This window comes from Cucurbita maxima, unplaced genomic scaffold, assembly GCF_002738345.1.
Source record: "Cucurbita maxima cultivar Rimu unplaced genomic scaffold, Cmax_1.0 Cma_Scf00026, whole genome shotgun sequence".
In the NCBI taxonomy this organism is placed as follows: domain Eukaryota; kingdom Viridiplantae; phylum Streptophyta; class Magnoliopsida; order Cucurbitales; family Cucurbitaceae; genus Cucurbita; species Cucurbita maxima.
The window spans coordinates 2,595,556-2,615,004 of record NW_019272042.1 but is presented as its reverse complement, the minus strand read 5'-3'; the positions used below and the strand labels follow the sequence as shown (position 1 = coordinate 2,615,004).

Here is a 19,449-nt window from a genome sequence, read left to right as displayed (position 1 = left end):
CAATTTATATCATTAGGTCAAATAATTAGAATATATGTGATTTCGTTAAATGGTCATACAAAATTAGCGGAGAAGTTGACAACTAGTCATACCCTCTATAGTACATTTTGAGGCAATTCAAGTTTAGACATGATTTCACCGAAGAGTCATACAAACTGAAAATACAATAGTAAAAAAATACATCATGAAATAACATAAATGGTTCAACGTGGCATTGGCATGGGCATGCGGCTAAGGACAACACGTCCTAGAAAAGCATGACATAAAGTGAAATAGGCCTTGGGGTTGTTTATAGCTAGTCTCTAGTATTTTAAAGCCAATTTTTAGTGGTTTCTCGTAAAATTCATTTTCAGTGTGGCAATCTAGCGTGTATATCACCAAATTGATGCTGATTGAATGCAATGTTATCACACAGGATGAAGGGTGTACTATAAAAAGAAGATGTTGCTGTTGCAAATCTGATCTATAAAAAGCGAAAGGGGAGCAGCTAGTCGTGTCCTCTCTTACACCGACTCCTCTCCACCGGTCATTGCAAAAGTTGTCCATACACACAAGGATCTAGCAGTGGATCACAATACTTGTGGAGTGACGTAGAACGAGTTCAAGGGTAGCATTTTTCTACATGAACGTAGTCTCGAGAAGATTTTGACTTCGATATCAAAAGAAATTGATTCCTTCACTACTCGCAAGTAACTACATTGAGCCCCTTTAAACGCTAGAGAGTTCGTCGTAACCAAAGGGGAAGAGGCAGAGACAAAGTAACAACATAGAACAAGCGGAAATCATAACCGGATCAAGATATTAGTAATAAACTATTATTTTCCTTTAAGGTCAGATGATTCTAATTTAATATGTTTTTTTTTTTTTTTTTTACTTAAAATTTAATATATTATTTTGTATGATCTCGAAAAGTTTCCCGCCATGTGTAAGAAAGACATCCTTTGTCTTAATAAAAATTTTGACGTACAAAGAAAATTCAGGCAGTTTTGGACCAAATACTGTATTTTATTCATACAAAAAGTTGCAATTTTTCAGATAGGAGGCGGCCGGCGGCGTGCGTCGTGACTTTTCCGCAGAATACGGCTGCCGAGTGTGTCGCCGACGTCGATAGAGAAAGCGGAGTCGCAGTTACAGGGAGAGAGAAGACGGGAGAAAGAGATAGGGTTTACATTACACTCAGTCCACGGACCTCAATCCCTAGCGACCTCTCCCTCAGCCGCCCATCCATTCCCCTTTCTCCTCCTTGGACTGGTAATATTGAAGTTCTAATTCTGTGTTTGTTCGCCTCCCCTTTCTTCTTCGTGCTTCTTAGTCTCTACTTTTGCCCCATTTCCTCGATTTGTTTGATTGGAATTTTGTTATCTGTATTTCGCCCTTGTTTTCTTAACTGTGATTGATATGGTGATTTAGTATTCAGTGTGTTTATGTCACTATTTAAATCATGTAACTAGCTTTCTTTGTGTTTAATTCTTGTTTCTTGTCATTGTTCGAGAAGGAAAATTTGGGAATGGGCTTCAATTGTGAAATTATGAAATGAAATCTGGGGTTGGATTCTATGATGTGCAACATTATGCAAACCCCTAGTTCACAAATTCTAAAACCCTAAAATCAATTTGATTTCACTCCAAGGGAAAGTAAGACTTGGATTATCTTGTTGATCGAATATCTCAAGACAATAACATTTGTTTGAGATTCGAATCACTCCACAAGCAAGATTGATCGTGTTAAACTTGAATGAATCTAAACATGCAATCTAAACTACATAGAATTGTAAAGAAACTTAGCCCTTGGCTAAAGGAAAACACAAATGCTCTTTTTACTACATTTTTCGAGTTTGCTTTACAAATGTAACATACATGACTTTATATAGCCTCAAAATGTACGAGATAGGTGGTGTCCCACGTCAATTGGAGAGGGGAATGAAGCATTCCTTATAAGGGTAGGGACATCTTTCCTTAGCAGACGTGTTTTAAAACCTTGAGGGAAATCACAGAAGAGAAAGCCCAAACACGACAATACGTGCTAGTGGTGGGCTTGGACTGTTACAAATGGTATCAGAGCTAGCGAGGACGCTAGACCCCCCTCGCTGGCTCTCTAAAGGGGGTGGATTGTGAGATCCTACATTGATTGGAGAGGGGAACAAATCATTTCTTATAAGGGTATGGAAACTTCTCCTTAACAGACGCGTTTTAAAACCTTGAGGGGAAGCCTGGAAGGGAAAACCCAAAGAAGACAATATCTGTTAGCGGTGGGCTTGAGCTGTTACAGGTGACTCTTGACTGGGTTAACGACTCTTTTGGGACCTTAAAGATCTCTGTAGTGAACTTCATGCATGTGACCAAGATCTTTGCTAGTGGCTTTGGAAGAACTCTTACCCCAAGAAGGGGAGACAGAAGTGAAACTCAAGACTACTTGTTATTCACTTGCCCTGTGGCTTCTTTCTTTTGACAGAACTTATTTGCTTGCTTTAGTTGGTCCATTGCTTTGCTCAACAGCCCCAAAAGTCCTCTTCGTGGCATGCTTTTGAAGGTGAGGTTAACAAGTTGTAGCTTAATGTCATAAGAGCTTTTTTATGGACCTTTTGGTTGGAAAGAAACTACAAAATTTTCTTGAAAAAGGGAATATATTTTTTAAAATTTGTGATATCATATAGTTTTTGTAGTTTTGTCATGACCTCTCTCTTCTTCATGCTAGAAAGTTCTTGTCATAGAGTTTGACTTTGATAATTTGGCTTGCTACTCGTTTGTGTGTCAGAGAGGAAATTGTATTACTTTTAGTGGTTGTGGATGAAGAAACTGGAGATGCCATTATGCTCGAGGCCCCCCTAGGAGATTGAGCTATAAAGTGCTCTGATACCTTGAAAATTGGTTTCCTCATTGACCTTATATCTGCTAGCTGTAGGCGTCAATGTAATGGACTATGGACTATTAGTTTCACTATACAGCATAACTACCCCCAACAGAACATATCAACCCACGATGAGAGGATTGGAATATTGAATAAATTCTCGCTCATTTTATTGGAAGTGTTTAGTTTAATATTGTGACATTTTAAGTCGTTGGCGTTATAAATCTGTTGGGGAAATGATTGTAAAATACCAAGGACATACTAATGTATTTGATGAAGATTGTACTCAAATTTTCTTCTTGAATTTTCAGATTTCTGCAGCTGTTGTAGGATCTTCAAAGAATGTCTAAAGAAGAAAGCTCGAAATCTAACAGAAGGACAACCCGGTCCTCGGCAGCGGCTGTTCTAAGGGATTCTGGTGAAACTAAGAAGACATATCATCCACATATTCCAACTCTTAATGATCTTGTTTTTGGAGAAGATACCATTAGTAAGGAAGATCTCCTGTCTAGTTTTCCTGGACGTCATGCTCAAATTCTTGAACTCCTTAACCTTTTAGGTCCCCTGAATTCTCCCATGCTTCCCCTCTTTGTTTATGGTGGCACGTCATCGGGAAAAACCAGTGTCATTCTACAGACATTCCGTCATCTCAACCGTCCTTTTGTCTATTCAAGCTGTCGCACTTGTTACAATTTACGAACTCTATTTGAGTCTATCTTGAATCAGTTATTACTTCATCAAAAAGATGCAGGCAGTGGATATTTGAGTGCAAAGCGCTGCGAAAAGCCATCAGATTTCGTTAACTTTCTTCGTGAAGCCTTGGTTAAAGTCGTAAATACTCTTCAGGGAAACCCAGGAAAGTTAAGCACCAAGAAGTTGACAGGACAAGGGCATGGACATATGATCTACCTGATATTTGACAACTTGGAACTTGTTAGAAACTGGGACAAGAGTTCAAGCATACTTCCTTTTCTATTTAATCTCCATGAAGTTTTAAACATGAATGAGGTTGGATTTCTCTTCATCAGTAATACTTCTCCTGACACATACTATTCAAATATGGGTTACTTGGAGCCCATCCCTGTTTATTTTTTTGAGTACACAGAAGACGATCTTCGTCAAATTCTTTCGAGGAATCAAACTAATCAAGAGATGTATTCTTCGTTTCTGAGGTAAGGGTTCCATTCTCTCTTACTGTATGGAATATTTGAATTGCTTGAATTTCTCATTAAACCTGCTTCTGTATCCCATGAAACAGTATTGTATTGGGGCCATTCTGTAGAATTACTAGACAAGTGAATGAGCTATCCATAGCCTTTTCATCATTGTATAAAACGTACCGTGAAGCTTCGGGTGATCTGAACAATGTTCCCAACGAGTCCAGCAAGAGGGCACGTTTCAGTCATTTTCAGCCACATATTGCCCCTGCTTTGAATCAGATATTTAAAATTTCATCTCAGCGTTCTGAACTTAATAATTTAAAGGAACCAAAGAGAAAAGGTGGCAGTAAGAAACTTGGTGGGTTTGACTCTTCTGAGGACTTGGACTTTCACATGTCTACTTCTGCGAAATATCTTCTTCTTTCAGCTTTCCTTGCTTCAAGAAATCCAGCTACACTTGATGCATCACTGTTTGATTCAACTGGGGGCGCTAGTAGTCGAAAAAGGAAGAAGAGGTAATATTTCAACCTATTTATTCACACGAGTTTCCTTATGCAACGTGCAAGTAAAAAAAAAAAAACTTAAATTATATAGGATATCTTTTATTTATTGTTACTCTTTGGGTGAGGACGTAGGACGATGTAGCATGATATGATAACATTAGGGACAATCTATTATTTAAGCGAGATATTAATTGTGGGGTTTGTTAGTAATCACAACTCTCCGCAATGGGATGATATTGTCCACTTTGAGCATAAGCTCTCATGGCTTTGCTTTGGGCTTCCCCAAAAGGCCTCATCCCAATGGAGATGTATCCCTTGCTAATAAACCCATGATCATTCCTTAAATTAGCCAAGGTAGGACTCCCCCCAACAATCCTCCCCTTGAACAAAGTACACTATAGAGCCTCTCCCGAGACCTATGGAGCCCTCGAACAGCCTCTCGTTAAAGGCTCGACTCTCCACAATGGGATGATATTGTCCACTTTGAGCATAAGCTCTCATGGTTTTGCTTTGGGCTTCCCCAAAAGGCCTCATCCCAATGGAGATGTATCCCTTACTAATAAACCCACGATCATTCCCTAAATTAGCCAATGTAGGACTCCCCCCAACAATCCTCAACAGGGATATGGAACCAATAAAAGATATTGTAGAAATATATATGGTAGATATTTTGTAAAGATCTGATAGATATATATTTGGTAGATATTTCGTAGAGATTTGGTAGATTATATTTCATAGACGGCTAAATTTGTTAAAGTTATATTTAGTAAATTGAAACCCTATATGTACCCCATTAGGCCGTGCTTCCAAAATGGACTTTCTTCATTCTCTCTATTCTCTCTTGGTGTACATACCTGAAGTCATCAATAAAACCTTTAGCCAATATTCCTCCTTCAATTTTCTCTCTCTTGTTCTTTGTGTTCATCTTGATCGAATGTGTGCGTTGTTGTGCGATCCTAACATTAATGAATAATAAAAGACGTCAAAAAAATTAGTAATGAAAGACAATGTTCAAAGCTTGGTTATGTGCACACATGGAAATTGGTAAAGCTAAATCAACCATCTTAGTACATTAATAAAGTTTTAATTAACACACCAAGTATGCCAATCTTTTTTATTGAGTACTTCTAGTTCATATAAAAAAGCCATTATTCAGTTTAATAGCTTAGGTCATTTGTTAACAATGTTTTAGGCCATCTGAAAAGGCAATTGAGCAGAAGGAAATTTCAGAACAGGAGTTGCTAATGAAAGGACCTGGAACTTTTCCATTGGAGAGATTGCTTGCAATATTTCAGTGCATTACGTCTGTTGCAGAAACCTCGCTCGAAGATGTGCAAGGAGATGTTGTAATGGAGAGTCAAAATGAGGATAGCGAACTCATGTCTGATGTTCTCCTGCAACTTTCCAGCCTCTGCAATGCAAACTTTGTGGTCAAAGGAGGAAGTTGCCCACTAGAAGGTTCTACACGATATCGCTCTACAGTGTCCGAAGATATGGCTTCGAAGGTAATATTCTCCGATAACTCCTTCTTTGGTTTTGAGTATTATTTGTATATCTGATTCCGGTACGACCAAATCATCAGGTGGCAAGGAGTATTAAGTTTCCCCTCTCCAAATACATGTACAGAAGATAAGTTGTGATAAGGAAATGTATTTCTTAACATGTCAGAAAGAATCCAGATTCTCAGGTGTCAAGAGGTATGGGTGCATAGCATTATTATATACGTCATTTCTTAACATGCTTGTCGACCTTCTCGTAAATGAACTGATGACTTATCTGCTTTGTTCTGTTGTGATGCTCGAGATTTTGCTGTGCTGATTGTTAATTGCCTATCACAAAACAATGTTATTTTGATTGAATTTTGAATCTCAATCATGAATTTCTTCAAAAGCTTCTAAATCTGCATCCCTTCACAAATTCCCAACACAAATGAACTACCATGTATCAACATAAAGAATAAAGGGCTTATAGAGAATGTTCGAACTATTATAATTTCTTTGGCAACCAAATGTAGTAGAGATAGATAGTTGTCTGATGAAATTATTGAAGACTTGAGAGGTGCACACAAGCTGAGTCGAGCACTCATTGATATTAAAAAACAAACCCCCAAAGCAAGTGTTTGATATTCAACTTCAGCATTGGTCCTTGTACATTGATTCCTTTTTGTTTCTCCAAGCAAGCAGGTTATCCCAAATATTGGAGCAGTAGCCAATTGTATATCTCTAATGAGTTCATTCTCCGACCCAACAAACAAAGGTCTATCAGTTTGTTGGATGACTTTTTACAACAATCCAATGAGTGATGTAGCATTTTATCAATTTTATTGACCCCATTTTTGTAACTTCATAGACGGATCAAATGCTACTCTGAGTGATGAGTGACCAGGCTACGATTTGAACCGATGAAAAAGGTTAATATCTCCACTCAAATAGTCTAACACTTAAGGAATCCACAGTCCCAGTTTTTGTTTGTTATGTTGACATAGAAGAACAAGGGAAGACGATTTTTTAATGAGCAAGATTACTGGTAGAGATCTCACATGTTGCATAGAACAACCCAAGCCTACCTCTAGTATATATTGTTCTCTTTGAGCTTTCTCTTCTAAGCTTCCCCTCAAGGTTTTAAAATGCGTCTACTAGGGAGAGGTTTTCACATCCTGATAAGAAATGCTTCGTTCCCCTTTCTAACTGATGTGGGATCTCACAGTCCACCCCCCTTGGAGGCCAGCGTTCTCACTGGCACACCGCCCGATGTTTGGTTCTGATACCATTTGTAATACTCCAAGCCCACTGCTAGCAGATATTGTCTTCTTTGGACTTTCTCTTATGGGCTTCCCCTCAAGGTTTTAAAACGCATATGCTAGGGAGAGATTTCCACACCCTTATAAAAAATGTTTTGTTCTCTTCTCCAACCAATGTGGGATCTCACAAAGAGAAATTCAGCATAGAACAAAATAAGACTCACTGGAATATTTCAGTGACTTGGAGAACCATCGCAAAGTTGGACGATAGACAATGGTGATGTGCTAGGGAGTTGGAAGAGCGATGGCAAGTGACGACTCTAGAACGAGTGGTGACGGTGAATGGTTGGTGTGACAAACTAGTGACGATGGCAATAGTGAGACATAGAAGGCCCCCTACACAAGCAGCTGGACTGTTATACAATTAATGCGTCCCATTGAGAGAGAGCAAAAACTTAGCTTCACATTGATGGATTCGGTATGAGTATGACTAGGGTCTTGGAGGGTTGTGAATCCATGACAACTGAGACTGTATCAGCCAGGCTTCCAAACATCTAGTTGATACTGTAAAAATGATGACACTATGTGCCCAGATTTGGGTTTCAGTATTGTTGTTGCAAAGTGAAGAATAGTGACTCTAAATTTAGAGAGTGAGCAAAGTAGGACCTTACCTCCTTGGATGCAGTCTCTAAATTTAGCTTGCTTGTCAATTTTCACAGTTGTGCTATTATTGCTGAGTAATTTAATTTGCACCTAAGCACACTATGGTTAGTTGTGTTGCTTACGTCTTCTCTAATCTATTATTGATGAATGGAATCTTCCCATTGTTCATTATTGATGTAACTTTAATGTGATACTGAAATCTCTTCCAATATCATGCTCTTCTTCATCATCCATAAGTCTTCTGCTTCTCCATTCTTTCGTGCACGGCTACTAGTTCTTCTTTCACTTCCGAGTTATCAGCTAAACTCAATAGCATGTTGAAGATTGGGTTAGAAATAACGATTTTCCGCAATGATATGATATTGTTCACTTTGAGCATGCTCATGACTCGTACCAATGAGACGTATTCCTTACTTATAAACCCATGATTATTCCCTAAATTAGCTAACGTGGGACTCCCTCCCAGCAGTTCTCAACAATCCTCCCCTCGAACAAAGTACACCCTAGAGCCTTTTCTGAGGTCTATGTAGCCCTCAAACAGTCTCCCCTTAATTGAGGCTCGACTCCTTTCTTTGGAGCCCTCGAACAAAGTACACCTTTTGTTCGACACATGAGTCACTTTTGACTACATCTTCGAGGCTAGGAATTTCTTTGTTCGACACTTGAGGATTCTATTGACATGGCTAAATTAAGGGCATGACTCTGATACCATGTTGGGAATAATGACTCTCCACAATAGTTTGATATTGTACACTTTAAGCATAAGCTCTCATGACTTTGCTTTTGGTTTCCCAAAAAGGCCTCATACCAATGAGATGTATTCCTTGATTATTGGGAGGGAGTCCCACGTTGGTTAATTAAGGAGATAATCATGAGTTTATAAGTAAGGAATACATTTCCATTGGTAAGAGACCTTTTGAGAAAACCAAAAGTAAAGCCACGAAAGCTTATATCATACCATTATGAAGAGTCATGGTTCCTAACGTAGCACACCAGTAGCTCAATGACGAGCTTTAGAGAAGAAAAGTACCAGATCTAAGACACGAAAGAGAAAAAATACAAAAATGTAAATGAATGCTTCACATGAGTGTGTGGAGCTTTAAAAAAACAGCAGGTGGCATGAATTAATGTTCTTCTTCAGAGGGTTTAGATCATGAAATGACATACATTGAAACAACTTTCCATGGCAGGAAAACCTGAAGATGGTTAGTTACCAGCTACTGCAGTATGGGTTGAAGAACAGCAGAGAAATAAGAAAAGGAAAACAGTGGATTATTTTAGCAGTGTCTTAGGTCACCCTATTCTATTCCCCTGCCTCTCAAAACCGTCGGCAGTGGTTGAGAATATATTAAAAGAGGATGAAAGTTGCACCTACCTTTTCAAGGAAGTAGATATGTACTTTTAATTGTGAGTTGCTCAAGAATGCTGCCCCCTTTTTGGGCCATCTTCCACAACTTAGACCCTACTTTCCACCAAAAATCTATCGGTAACTTTCTTCTATCTTTCCTTTTTGACAAAAGATAATGCTGTTTCATTTAATGCCCATTGCTTTCTTTGCCCATCTTGCATTCAACTCTTCTTCTATGAACTGCTTTATTTTGCTACTACTCAGCTTTGTCAAATGCTATTAATGCCATTGATGTTGCTACCCAAGTGTTCATCTTTCTCTCCTCTGCTAGCCTGTAGTTATAGTGTATGGGAAACAAATTATGGTTTCTTTTCATTATTTTGTTCCAGGTTTTATACTTTTTCTTGGGTAATTGAATGTTGTTAGATGAACACAGCTCTATCTCAATAATTATTAGAATAAATTCAGCTTGGTTAGTTTGTAGTTTTAATTAGATTTCTTAATCTTTTGAAGTTCTTTGTTTTATTGAATGAAATATGGAAGTTGTTGAACTCAAATAGCTTTAATGAATCATTAGAGATGTCAAAATTGTCTATTCGACTTGATTGTTTGATCGAATAAGCATGACCACTACTACACGTGTATCACGTGATGTTGTTTTGATATGACTTGTATGAATGAACTATTAAAATGTATATTTAGGGTATGTTGTGTCTTAGCTTAGATGCCTTTGGCTTCAACATTGGGTAATGGTAGTTGTGTCTTATAGGTAGCGTTCTAGTTTTAACTAAAGTGGTCTTAAAAGTCTCGTCTTGTTTAGTTAACTCTTCCATAAAAGTTTCATATTATTTGTCACGATCCTTAGATTCGAAATCCTTTTCCCTGTAGGACCCACCTTGAACTAGACGACAAACTTTCGTTTGAATGGAGAATGGTAGAAGAAGTGGAAAAAGTTTTTTGTCCATTAACTAAATGGGGTTGAGGACTAAAATTATATTTTGTCCTCGTCTCTACTCTGCTATCGTTAAGGTAGCTGTCGGGTTGAGGAATAAATTTTAAGATTAGGGTAAAATATTATGTTTTCACTTTTGGGAAACAAATATTGCATAAAAGGGTAAAAAAGTAATTTTGATGAATAGATTTTTTTAGTCGGGGAGAGTCTATTAAGTAGCGTGTAATCGAGCATAACCCTATTATAAAGAACGAGCTAAAATGAAGTTGTCGATGGAGTAGTCAAGTATTCATAGCATTAAATTAATATTACTTACTATAATTTAATTTATTTATGGGACAAATGCTTATAAAATGAAAATAATCAAAATTAGAAGCATTTGGATTATAGGATTTGTAATATATGGTTAATTTGACCTAACTTTTAAATGATCTTGTGTGCAAGAAAGACCAATGTCCTAAATTGGAATTTCCAAGTTTGACTTTAATTAATTATTTGATTTTTTTTCTTTTAATATACAAAAAAAGAAATCCCAATATTTATTAATGAATAATAATGATAACTTTTTGTCAATTTTTGTTTGGGTTTGGGTTGTTATATCCAATCCAATCTAATTTCTATTCAATTAGACCTTAATTAATTGAAAATTGGTCTCCAAGATATAATTGACCTTATTAAATTTTCAAATTAAAATTAATAACAGACCAACTAGTAATGAATGATCTAAATACGATAATATAATAGACCAACTAGTATATTAATTGAAAATGTATGTTAAAAAGCCGTTTTTATTATTATTATTATTATTATTATGTATGCGCATTTAGAACGTATTTATTTATATTATTTGTATTTATGTTAAATTCGTGGTGTACCGGTTGGATTGGAGGAATCTTTTGGACTAACTCGAATCGAGTTCCCAACTCAACCCAACCCAACCCATCTCTTTATTGGATTAAGTTGCCAGGTTGTTCTTTTTTAAAAAAAAATTATATTTATTTAGAATAGATGTTACATTAATAACTAAATTCTTATATAGCTCAAATATCAAACATTTACTAGTTACTATGCATCACTAATATCGATAACAAACGTTAAATATTCTTAATTTTCACTATAATCTTAAAATTAGTATAAGGTTGGATTGAGTTGAATTGTAGCTCTATTTCAGGTTAGTTTAACTCACGAATCTACCCAAGTTTTTAATTTTTTAAAAAGTCAACCCAACCAAAATTGAAAGTATATATATAACCCCGAGATTAGATTGAGTAGTTCACCTGGTTCGAACTACCCGGTCATATGAACACTTTTAAGTTAAATTAGCTCGAGGTAGCATTGAAAAGTGATGAGATATTACCATATTAGGGTTGACTTTGAAATTGAATGCAAGGAGACACGTGGAAGGAGGAAGGGCAAAAAGGAGAATTAAATTTATTAAAAATTTACAGTCCGCCTCGAAACAAAGAAAAATATTTATTCAAACGCATTTTTTCCTTTTATTTATTTATTTAATTTTCTTTTGGTAATAACTAAATTCGGACATAATTTTACTATTTTTTTTAAATGCTTTTATTTCCCTTTTGACTTTTGTCCCATGTTTCAGTTGGAGCACACAGTTTTATTTATCCTTCACTAAAAAACATGAAATATTTAATTATATTATATTCAAATCAAAAAGTCAATGGAAGATTTTAAATCGTCTAACAAAGATACGTAACACGTTAAAATAGACAATATCGACTATTAGTAAGCATGAACTCTGTAACTAATAACTTTTTTAGAATCTAAATTTGAAAATAAATAAATAAATAACGAAACAACCTGAACCCATTCAACCAAAATATTTCACGGTTGGGTTTAGTTAGGTTCAGTATTTAATAAAAATTATTTGTGTCGGAAAAATTTACAACTTGAAAAATTAGATTCAGTTGACTCTTAAACTTGATAGAGTTTAGTTGGGAAAAATAACGAAAAAAATACATTTTTTATTATAATAATCATGAAACGACCACGATAACATTATGTAGCTATAATATAACAACTACTAATTAACCTATGAAATTGATCAACCATAACTATATGCTAACTAAATATTTATAATAATAATAATAAGATTAAAAAAATAAATAAATAAAGAGTTTCACAAGGAAAAGTAAAGCTATAAATGGTTGAATATGGTTTGGTGGGTTATGGCTCAACCAACCATTACCTATACTCCACACCATAATCTTCATTTCCATTTAATTTTTTTTTTTATAATTTTCCTTTTCTAAAATAGTAATTACATTTATATAGTACTTATTATTAATAACGTAACCTCTCATGCATGCAAATAAAAACCGACTTTGTATCGGTTTAGAATTATTCTTTACTTGTTTTAGCTTAACGACCGAGAAAGTGAGCGTTATACTTGAATCGACGTATGAATTGTAATATGGATTGGGTTGTAAGTTTTTATTTGAATTTATTTTTAAGAATAAATAAGTATAATGCTGTATTTCTCTACACTTTTCACTCAAACGGTATGAATGGATGAAGAGTTTTGATCAGATTTTTGAGGTCACTCGAACGGTGTGAATGGATGAACAGGGTTTATATCAGATTGTTCAAAGCACCGAATCTTAGAAAAGAAAAGAAAAGAAAAGAAAATGTTGTCTTGGGAGTGTGGTGTAGTTGGCCTTAGTTCCTCAACTAAACCCATTAAATTGGCCTCTTCATTTAAAGCTCCAATTTAATACTCTCCTCCTCCTTTCTGCAGAATTAGGTGCGTTTTACTCTCTGTTTCTCTCTCATACGCTTCTAGAGAGAGAAAAGCATACACATAATCTCTGAATATTTCAAAGAAAAAAGAAAAAAGAAAAAAACCAGTCTGGCTCAGTAATTGCCTTTCAATGCCGATTCAACTATAAAACCTACTTCTTCTTAAACCCCTTTCATGTGTCTTCTCTCTCTCTCTCTCTACTTTTCTTTCTCTCTTTTTTTCCCGGAAACCCACATTTTCTCGGGAAACAAACAGAAAAAATGGACGTGGGTTTGGCTTTGGTTATTGTAATGGCGGTGACGGCGTATCTTCTGTGGTTTACGTTCATTTCCCGGTCGTTAAAAGGGCCTCAAATGTGGCCGTTGCTCGGCAGTCTGCCGGGGTTGATCGAGAATTGCGACCGTTTACACGACTGGATCTCCGACAACCTCCGAGCCTGCGGCGGAACTTATCAAACATGCATATGGGCCTTCCCTTACTTCGCTACAAAACAGGGCCTCGTGACTGTCACGTGCGACCCGAGAAATCTGGAGCATATACTCAAGACCCGATTCGATAATTACCCTAAGGGCCCCACTTGGCAAGCTGTCTTTCACGAGCTACTTGGCCAAGGTATTTTTAATTCTGATGGTGACACGTGGCTCTTCCAGAGAAAAACTGCTGCCTTGGAATTTACTACTAGGACCCTTCGTCAAGCCATGGCTCGATGGGTTAGCCGAGCTATTAAATTGAGGTTTTGTCCTATTCTTAAACAAGCCGAGCTTAATTCTCAGCCGATTGATCTTCAGGATGTGTTGTTGCGGCTTACTTTTGATAATATTTGCGGCTTGGCTTTTGGGAAGGATCCTATGACTTGTGCGCCGGGTTTCCCTGAAAATGGCTTTGCTATGGCTTTTGATCGAGCCACTGAGGCTTCGTTGCAACGGTTTATTTTGCCGGAAGTTCTTTGGAAATTTAAAAAGTGGCTTCGGCTTGGTATGGAAGTCAGCTTGAGCCGGAGTCTAGTTCACATCGAGGAGTATTTATCCAGTGTTATTGATTCACGTAAGCTCGAGTTGCTGAATCAGCTTAAAGACTCGACCCCACATGATGATTTATTGTCACGTTTCATGAAGAAGAAGGAAAGTAATTACTCCAACGCGTTCCTTCGCCATGTGGCGCTTAATTTCATCCTAGCTGGACGGGACACGTCATCCGTTGCGCTGAGCTGGTTCTTCTGGTTGGTCACATTAAACCCACAAATTGAAGAAAAAATCCTCCGCGAGATCTGCACCGTTCTGATTGAGACACGTGGCAATAACATCCAATCATGGCTGGATGAGCCGTTAGGATTTGAAGAGATCGACCGTCTGATTTATCTCAAAGCCGCTCTCACCGAAACCCTTAGACTGTACCCGTCGGTGCCGGAGGATTCAAAGCACGTCGTCGCCGACGACATTCTTCCCGACGGAACCTTCGTTCCGGCAGGATCGTCGGTGACTTATTCAATCTATTCCACCGGAAGAATGAAGTCGACGTGGGGAGAAGACTGCCTCGAATTCCGGCCGGAGCGGTGGCTGACGGCGGACGGGAAGAAATTCATACCGTACGATCCGTACAAATTCGTAGCGTTCAATGCAGGGCCAAGGATCTGCTTGGGGAAGGATTTGGCGTATTTACAGATGAAGTCGATAGCGGCGGCGGTACTTCTCCGACACCGGCTGACGGTGGCGGCAGGTCATAAGGTGGAGCAGAAAATGTCGTTGACGCTGTTTATGAAGTACGGGCTGAAGGTGAACGTTCACCGGAGGGAGTTGGAGGGAATAGTGGAAATCTTAAGGGGCAAAAACGGAAATTCCCAAGGGAAGGATACTCCGTTAGTCGCCGTTGTGAACTGTAACGGCGGGTGTAACGGTTTTAACGACGTACAACGCTAAGGGCGTGTTTGGTTGTTCGGTAAATTTAAGAGGTTAATTAAAAAAATTATTATATATATATTATTTATAAAAAGATGTGGGGCCCAGGCAATGGCAATTGAGGAACACGCGCCATTCAGGTATTTAAAGTGTCTTTCATTACACGGGATTGGAGGGGAAGGATAAAATTACTACGGCTGTGATGAAAGTCAAGTCATATAAGGTTATGATGGTAATATTCATCAATCTTTTTTCTTTTTCTTTTTTTATTTTTTAAAGCCATTTAATTAATGTTTTTTTTTTCTGTAATAATCGTATTTCCCAAATTTTATTTTCTATACCAAGGATGATTTTGTCACCTTAATTAATTTATTTGTCTTTTTATTTTTTATTTTCTACCCTCGTAATTTTATTCACTTTTGGATGGGTGTAATGTCAAGAAATTAATTTATTTATAATTTAATTTTAATGTCTTATTTATTCGACAAATTTGAACTCGATAATAGATTTCATTTATGGATATCTATTTCCCTGAATCATGTACTCATTTTCTTATAAGCGTCTTCAATGGGTAGAGGACGATAACATTGTAAAGTATCTTTGTAGTATCCCTCTCAAATCTCTTAACCTTCACTTTCACTATGGCTGTTGCTAGCTGACACAATCGCATTTTTAAAGGCAGCGGACTTGCGATTGTGCGGCACTCACTTTCCAACGACAAGTGAGCTAAGCCAATTTGTACTTGTGTCGCCTACGGCCAAGCGACGTATGATCGAGCCTCTAGCCTCAGTTTTAAAAGAAGGTTTTGGAAAACGAGGGTAGAGAAAGATTTTAGAAAGAGAGATTTTTGAAAGAGACGTTATATAAGCAAGCAAGAGAGAGATAACAACGGCTTAGCATATATAACCTTGGGTAGGGAGAAGTTGACAACTAGTCATATCCCCCTATAGTACATTTTGAGGCATTTCATGTCTGGCAAGCCTAGACATGATATTTTTGAGGCGTCATACCCCTAGAACTACAAAAGTAAAACACTAGAATGAAAAGACATGACAAGGGTTTGGCTTGCCATAGGCATGTGGCCATGGGCAACACGCCCTGGACGAGCATGACCGTGACACTAGCGTCCACTTCCACTGTCGGTAGTCATCTACCACCAATGGGTATTTTGACATACCACCATCTGTCACAGCCAATATGAAATCCCACATTAATTGAAAAGGAGAACAACATGTATTGGAGAGGGGAACGAGTGTCATCGAAGACGCTGGATCTTGAAGGGGAGTGGATTATGAGATCTCACGTCGATTGGAGTGGAGAACGAAGCTTTCTTTATAAGGGTGTAGAAACCTTTTAACTTTAATAATTTGGCTTTTAACTTTAATTCTATTCTAATTTCCCTTTTAACTTTAATAATTACATAATTAATTAGTTAGCAGACAAATCTTTAACAATTAATTTAGAATCCAAAAATTTGATTTATTAAACTAAATCTTTATCTGTCTAGCTTTGTTACCCAAAAATTTAATTTGGCTTTTTCAGATTTATTTATTACAATATTCATTATAGTGATACATTAAAATAAATTATACATTTGCCTTAAAAGTCAAATAATTAAGTTCCGTTCAAAACTCAACTAAAATATAGCTCAACTAATTAAAGTGTATGCGTTCGAAAAAGAGGTTAAATGATGTTAAGAAATTCTAAGATTCTCTTACAAATCTTCTAGTTAGGACGAAAGAAAACAAATTTTTTTCTTTTGGAAAGGGAGGATTAAGAAAATCTTATAGATTGCAGCTTTCTCCCGTCTTCCCGAAAAAAATATAAAAAAAAGGCTCAAATGTTAGGGTGAGAGATTAAAACCGTTGATATTGTCTTAAGTTGTGTTTTGTCATTATATTGTGATTTTAGGTAAAATATTGAGAAACAAACACGATGTCTAAATTTCTTCGAAATTCTAACGGTCAAGGTTAAGGTCCATGGTTCTACCTGACTCTTTGTTAAGCCTATCTTTGTCCCTCATCTAGACATTGTCGCCTTTGTCTTGCTGGTGCCTCAACTTGATTTCAATGGACACATTATATAGTGTGGTGAATGATGCACTGTCCCCTTATGATGAGTACGGACGTATACCCTACAATATTATGTACACCATGATATTTTGCATGCTCCTTTTTTGGCAGCGTGAGTGTACACTAGTCGAAGGCCAGGTCTAAGGGATATGTATACAATCCCACTTAGGGGCTCATGTGCGCATCCGTGGGTCGTGTGTAGAGAATTAACACATTTAGTCGGCTCGAAATAGAAAGTGAGACCAAGGTCATGATGATAATGAAAAGATAGGTTCCAACGTGGTTGCATATGTTTGCATTTCCTAATCTGAATGGCTAGTATTTTTTAATAATCAAGCAATATACTATTTTGTTTTTAAGATAAATGTAAGACACTCAAATATGGACTATAATGTCGCGATGGAGACCATGAGAACAAAACTAGGGCATTTTCATTACTTCGAACTTATTGTTACTTCATTTTTTGCTTGAAGTTCATAATATCGTTTATGAAACATTTTAAAGAGATTCTGGTTGCAATGACAACTTCGATTTACAACAATAAACACATAATTCTAAACAATAAACGTGAATGTTGTATATATTTCTATGATCTAAACTGATGAAAAATACACACCCAAGAAGAATTATGTAATTCTTTACCAACTTTTACTACAAAAACATATCACCCACAATACAATGTGTTGAATTGTCCATATTTCACTTCAAAAGCTAATTCACACAGATCCAAATCAAATTGCAATTTGTTACACATATTTATTACTTCTTGGCATTGTACATAGACTCCACCTTCCCATCATTCCCTCCCAGCAACATGTATTTGTCCTTCCTCGTTAGCGTCGTGCATTCAAACCCTAACACGCTCCCCAGCATCCTCTGCACATTATTCGCCACCTCGATCGCCGTCTTCCCTCCGCCCTTGCACGTCATCTCCACCGGCAACCGGTCAAGGAACGTCACCTCGTACACTGGCCTCGGGTTCATGAAGAAGAAATACGCGTCCCAGAACTTCACTCCCCTCACCGTCGTCCCATAGAACATATTCTGCTTGCAGTCCACTGCGACCGGGACAATTCTATCACTCATCTCTGCAAACAGGGCGCTGAAGCGCAGGAGGAATGGCTCACGACATGTCGTGCCCTCAGGGCAGACGACAAGGTCGCCATGTTGGAGGAGCTCAGTAATGCGGGCAGCATCAGCAGCGCGGTCGCGGGTGAGGGCAATGGCAGGGATGGGGGAGAGCATACGGGAGAGGCGGGAGACGCTATAGGTGACGCAGGAGACCTTGCGGCGAAGGGCAATGGCAATGACAATGGGGTCAAGGGCAGTGCGGTGGTTGCAGACGTAGAGGTTGCCTGGGGTGCCGGGGGATGGGGGAGGAGGAGGGGTGCCTCGGATGCGGAGACGGATGCCGAGGAGCTCGTAGGTGAAGCGGACGATTCGCTCTGGGAGGGGGAGATTGAAGTAGACACGGATCAGGGAGAGGATAAAGCCGAAGGGGATCCATATGAAGGTGATGAGAGCGTTCAGGGGGGTGGGGCGCTGGACGAGGCGCCCGTCATGGAAGATGATCTTGTTTTTCAGTTGATCTAATGGAACTGGCTTAGCTGATTTTCCACGGGGCACCATATACCCCTCCTGCAAATATCCAACATACAACAAAGTTTTAATCAAGGTAGGACATCTAAATCGGACCTATAATCTTCCATAAAAATTCGTAACATAATTTTGATCAATTTAACTATGTTCATGGAATTGCACATCAAAATTTATACATTGAAAAGAACTACCTAAAACACAGAAGCTCCAACATTTTCACAGAACAAAAGTATTCATAAATAAGAACAAATTTAACGTAAATCTTATACACTCTAAATATGAATTCTCCACATTGAAAAAAATTATAAAACATCAAATAGATCAATTCTATCATTCTTGAAAATTTTCTATCAATGCTAAAAAAAGAGGAATATTTGGTGTAAAGCTTATAGCTTCTTATACAAAATTGAGGGGAAATAATATTTGAAATATATGTTAAAAAAAATAAAATAAAGACTTGAGCCATGCGTTCATTCATCTAATTCATCCTTTTATAGAAAGGCTACATTAATTTAAGTATTTAAGAATTTGAAGTTTTTTGAATTGGAGCCTTTAATTTGGACCACTCAATTTTGTTATAAAGTTGTGGGCAGGGAGGTGGATATGAGACTACGGGATGGGCAGACTTTACACTGGTGGGTCCGTTAAGATTCAATGCGACGCCTACAAGTCCATGAGCATTTATGAAGGTGAATTGTATTCGTATTTTCTTTCTAAAAAAGTATTACATATATATGAAGCAAGGATTTAAACCTAAAACTATGTTTTAAGCAGGCTAATACTATATATATATATATATATATATATATATATATATATATATATATATATAATGAAGTTTGTAAGTATCATAATTTGTTCAATCTTAACAAAGTTGGACCAAAAAAAAAAAAAAAAAAAAAAAAAAAA

At 37.4% G+C, this 19,449-nt stretch overlaps 3 protein-coding genes across 4 annotated transcripts in view; 2 read left to right on the top strand and 1 right to left on the bottom strand.

Moving 5' to 3' along the window:
* Positions 1-980: 980 nt before the first annotated feature.
* LOC111499245 (origin of replication complex subunit 5) lies at positions 981-9,579 on the top strand. Of its 2 annotated transcripts, none has more exons than XM_023150791.1 (6): positions 981-1,251; positions 3,169-4,019; positions 4,106-4,522; positions 5,703-6,015; positions 6,093-6,207; positions 9,104-9,579. In XM_023150791.1, exons 2-5 carry the CDS (start codon positions 3,190-3,192, stop codon positions 6,141-6,143), a joined length of 1,611 nt encoding a protein of 536 aa, XP_023006559.1. In that variant the 5' UTR covers positions 981-1,251; positions 3,169-3,189; the 3' UTR covers positions 6,144-6,207; positions 9,104-9,579. The 2 variants fall into 2 exon arrangements, with proteins under 2 accessions (XP_023006559.1, XP_023006558.1); XM_023150790.1 differs by having other exon boundaries at positions 3,159-4,019.
* Positions 9,580-13,147: 3,568 nt separating this feature from the next.
* Positions 13,148-15,238, top strand: LOC111499241 (cytochrome P450 86A8). The gene has a single exon (XM_023150784.1). It carries the CDS (start codon positions 13,235-13,237, stop codon positions 14,888-14,890), a length of 1,656 nt encoding a protein of 551 aa, XP_023006552.1. The 5' UTR covers positions 13,148-13,234; the 3' UTR covers positions 14,891-15,238.
* A 2,258-nt stretch (positions 15,239-17,496) lies between these two features.
* The window catches only part of LOC111499251 (probable glycerol-3-phosphate acyltransferase 8), a 4,301-nt gene continuing 2,348 nt past the window's right edge, over positions 17,497-19,449 (bottom strand). The window contains exon 3 of the mRNA XM_023150796.1: positions 17,497-18,579. Coding sequence (XP_023006564.1) covers positions 17,701-18,579 — 879 coding nt within the window. The 3' untranslated portion in view covers positions 17,497-17,700. The remainder of the gene's footprint in view (positions 18,580-19,449) is intronic.

Excerpts from the sequence above, each read along its gene's own strand:
- LOC111499241 (XM_023150784.1), top strand. The coding sequence starts at position 13,235 with ATGGACGTGGGTTTGGCTTTGGTTATTGTAATGGCGGTGACGGCGTAT.
- LOC111499245 (XM_023150791.1), top strand. The coding sequence starts at position 3,190 with ATGTCTAAAGAAGAAAGCTCGAAATCTAACAGAAGGACAACCCGGTCC. Across the intron at positions 4,020-4,105 it reads ATGTATTCTTCGTTTCTGAG|TATTGTATTGGGGCCATTCT; the intron begins GTAAGGGTTCCA and ends CCCATGAAACAG. Across the intron at positions 6,016-6,092 it reads CCGAAGATATGGCTTCGAAG|GTGGCAAGGAGTATTAAGTT; the intron begins GTAATATTCTCC and ends CCAAATCATCAG.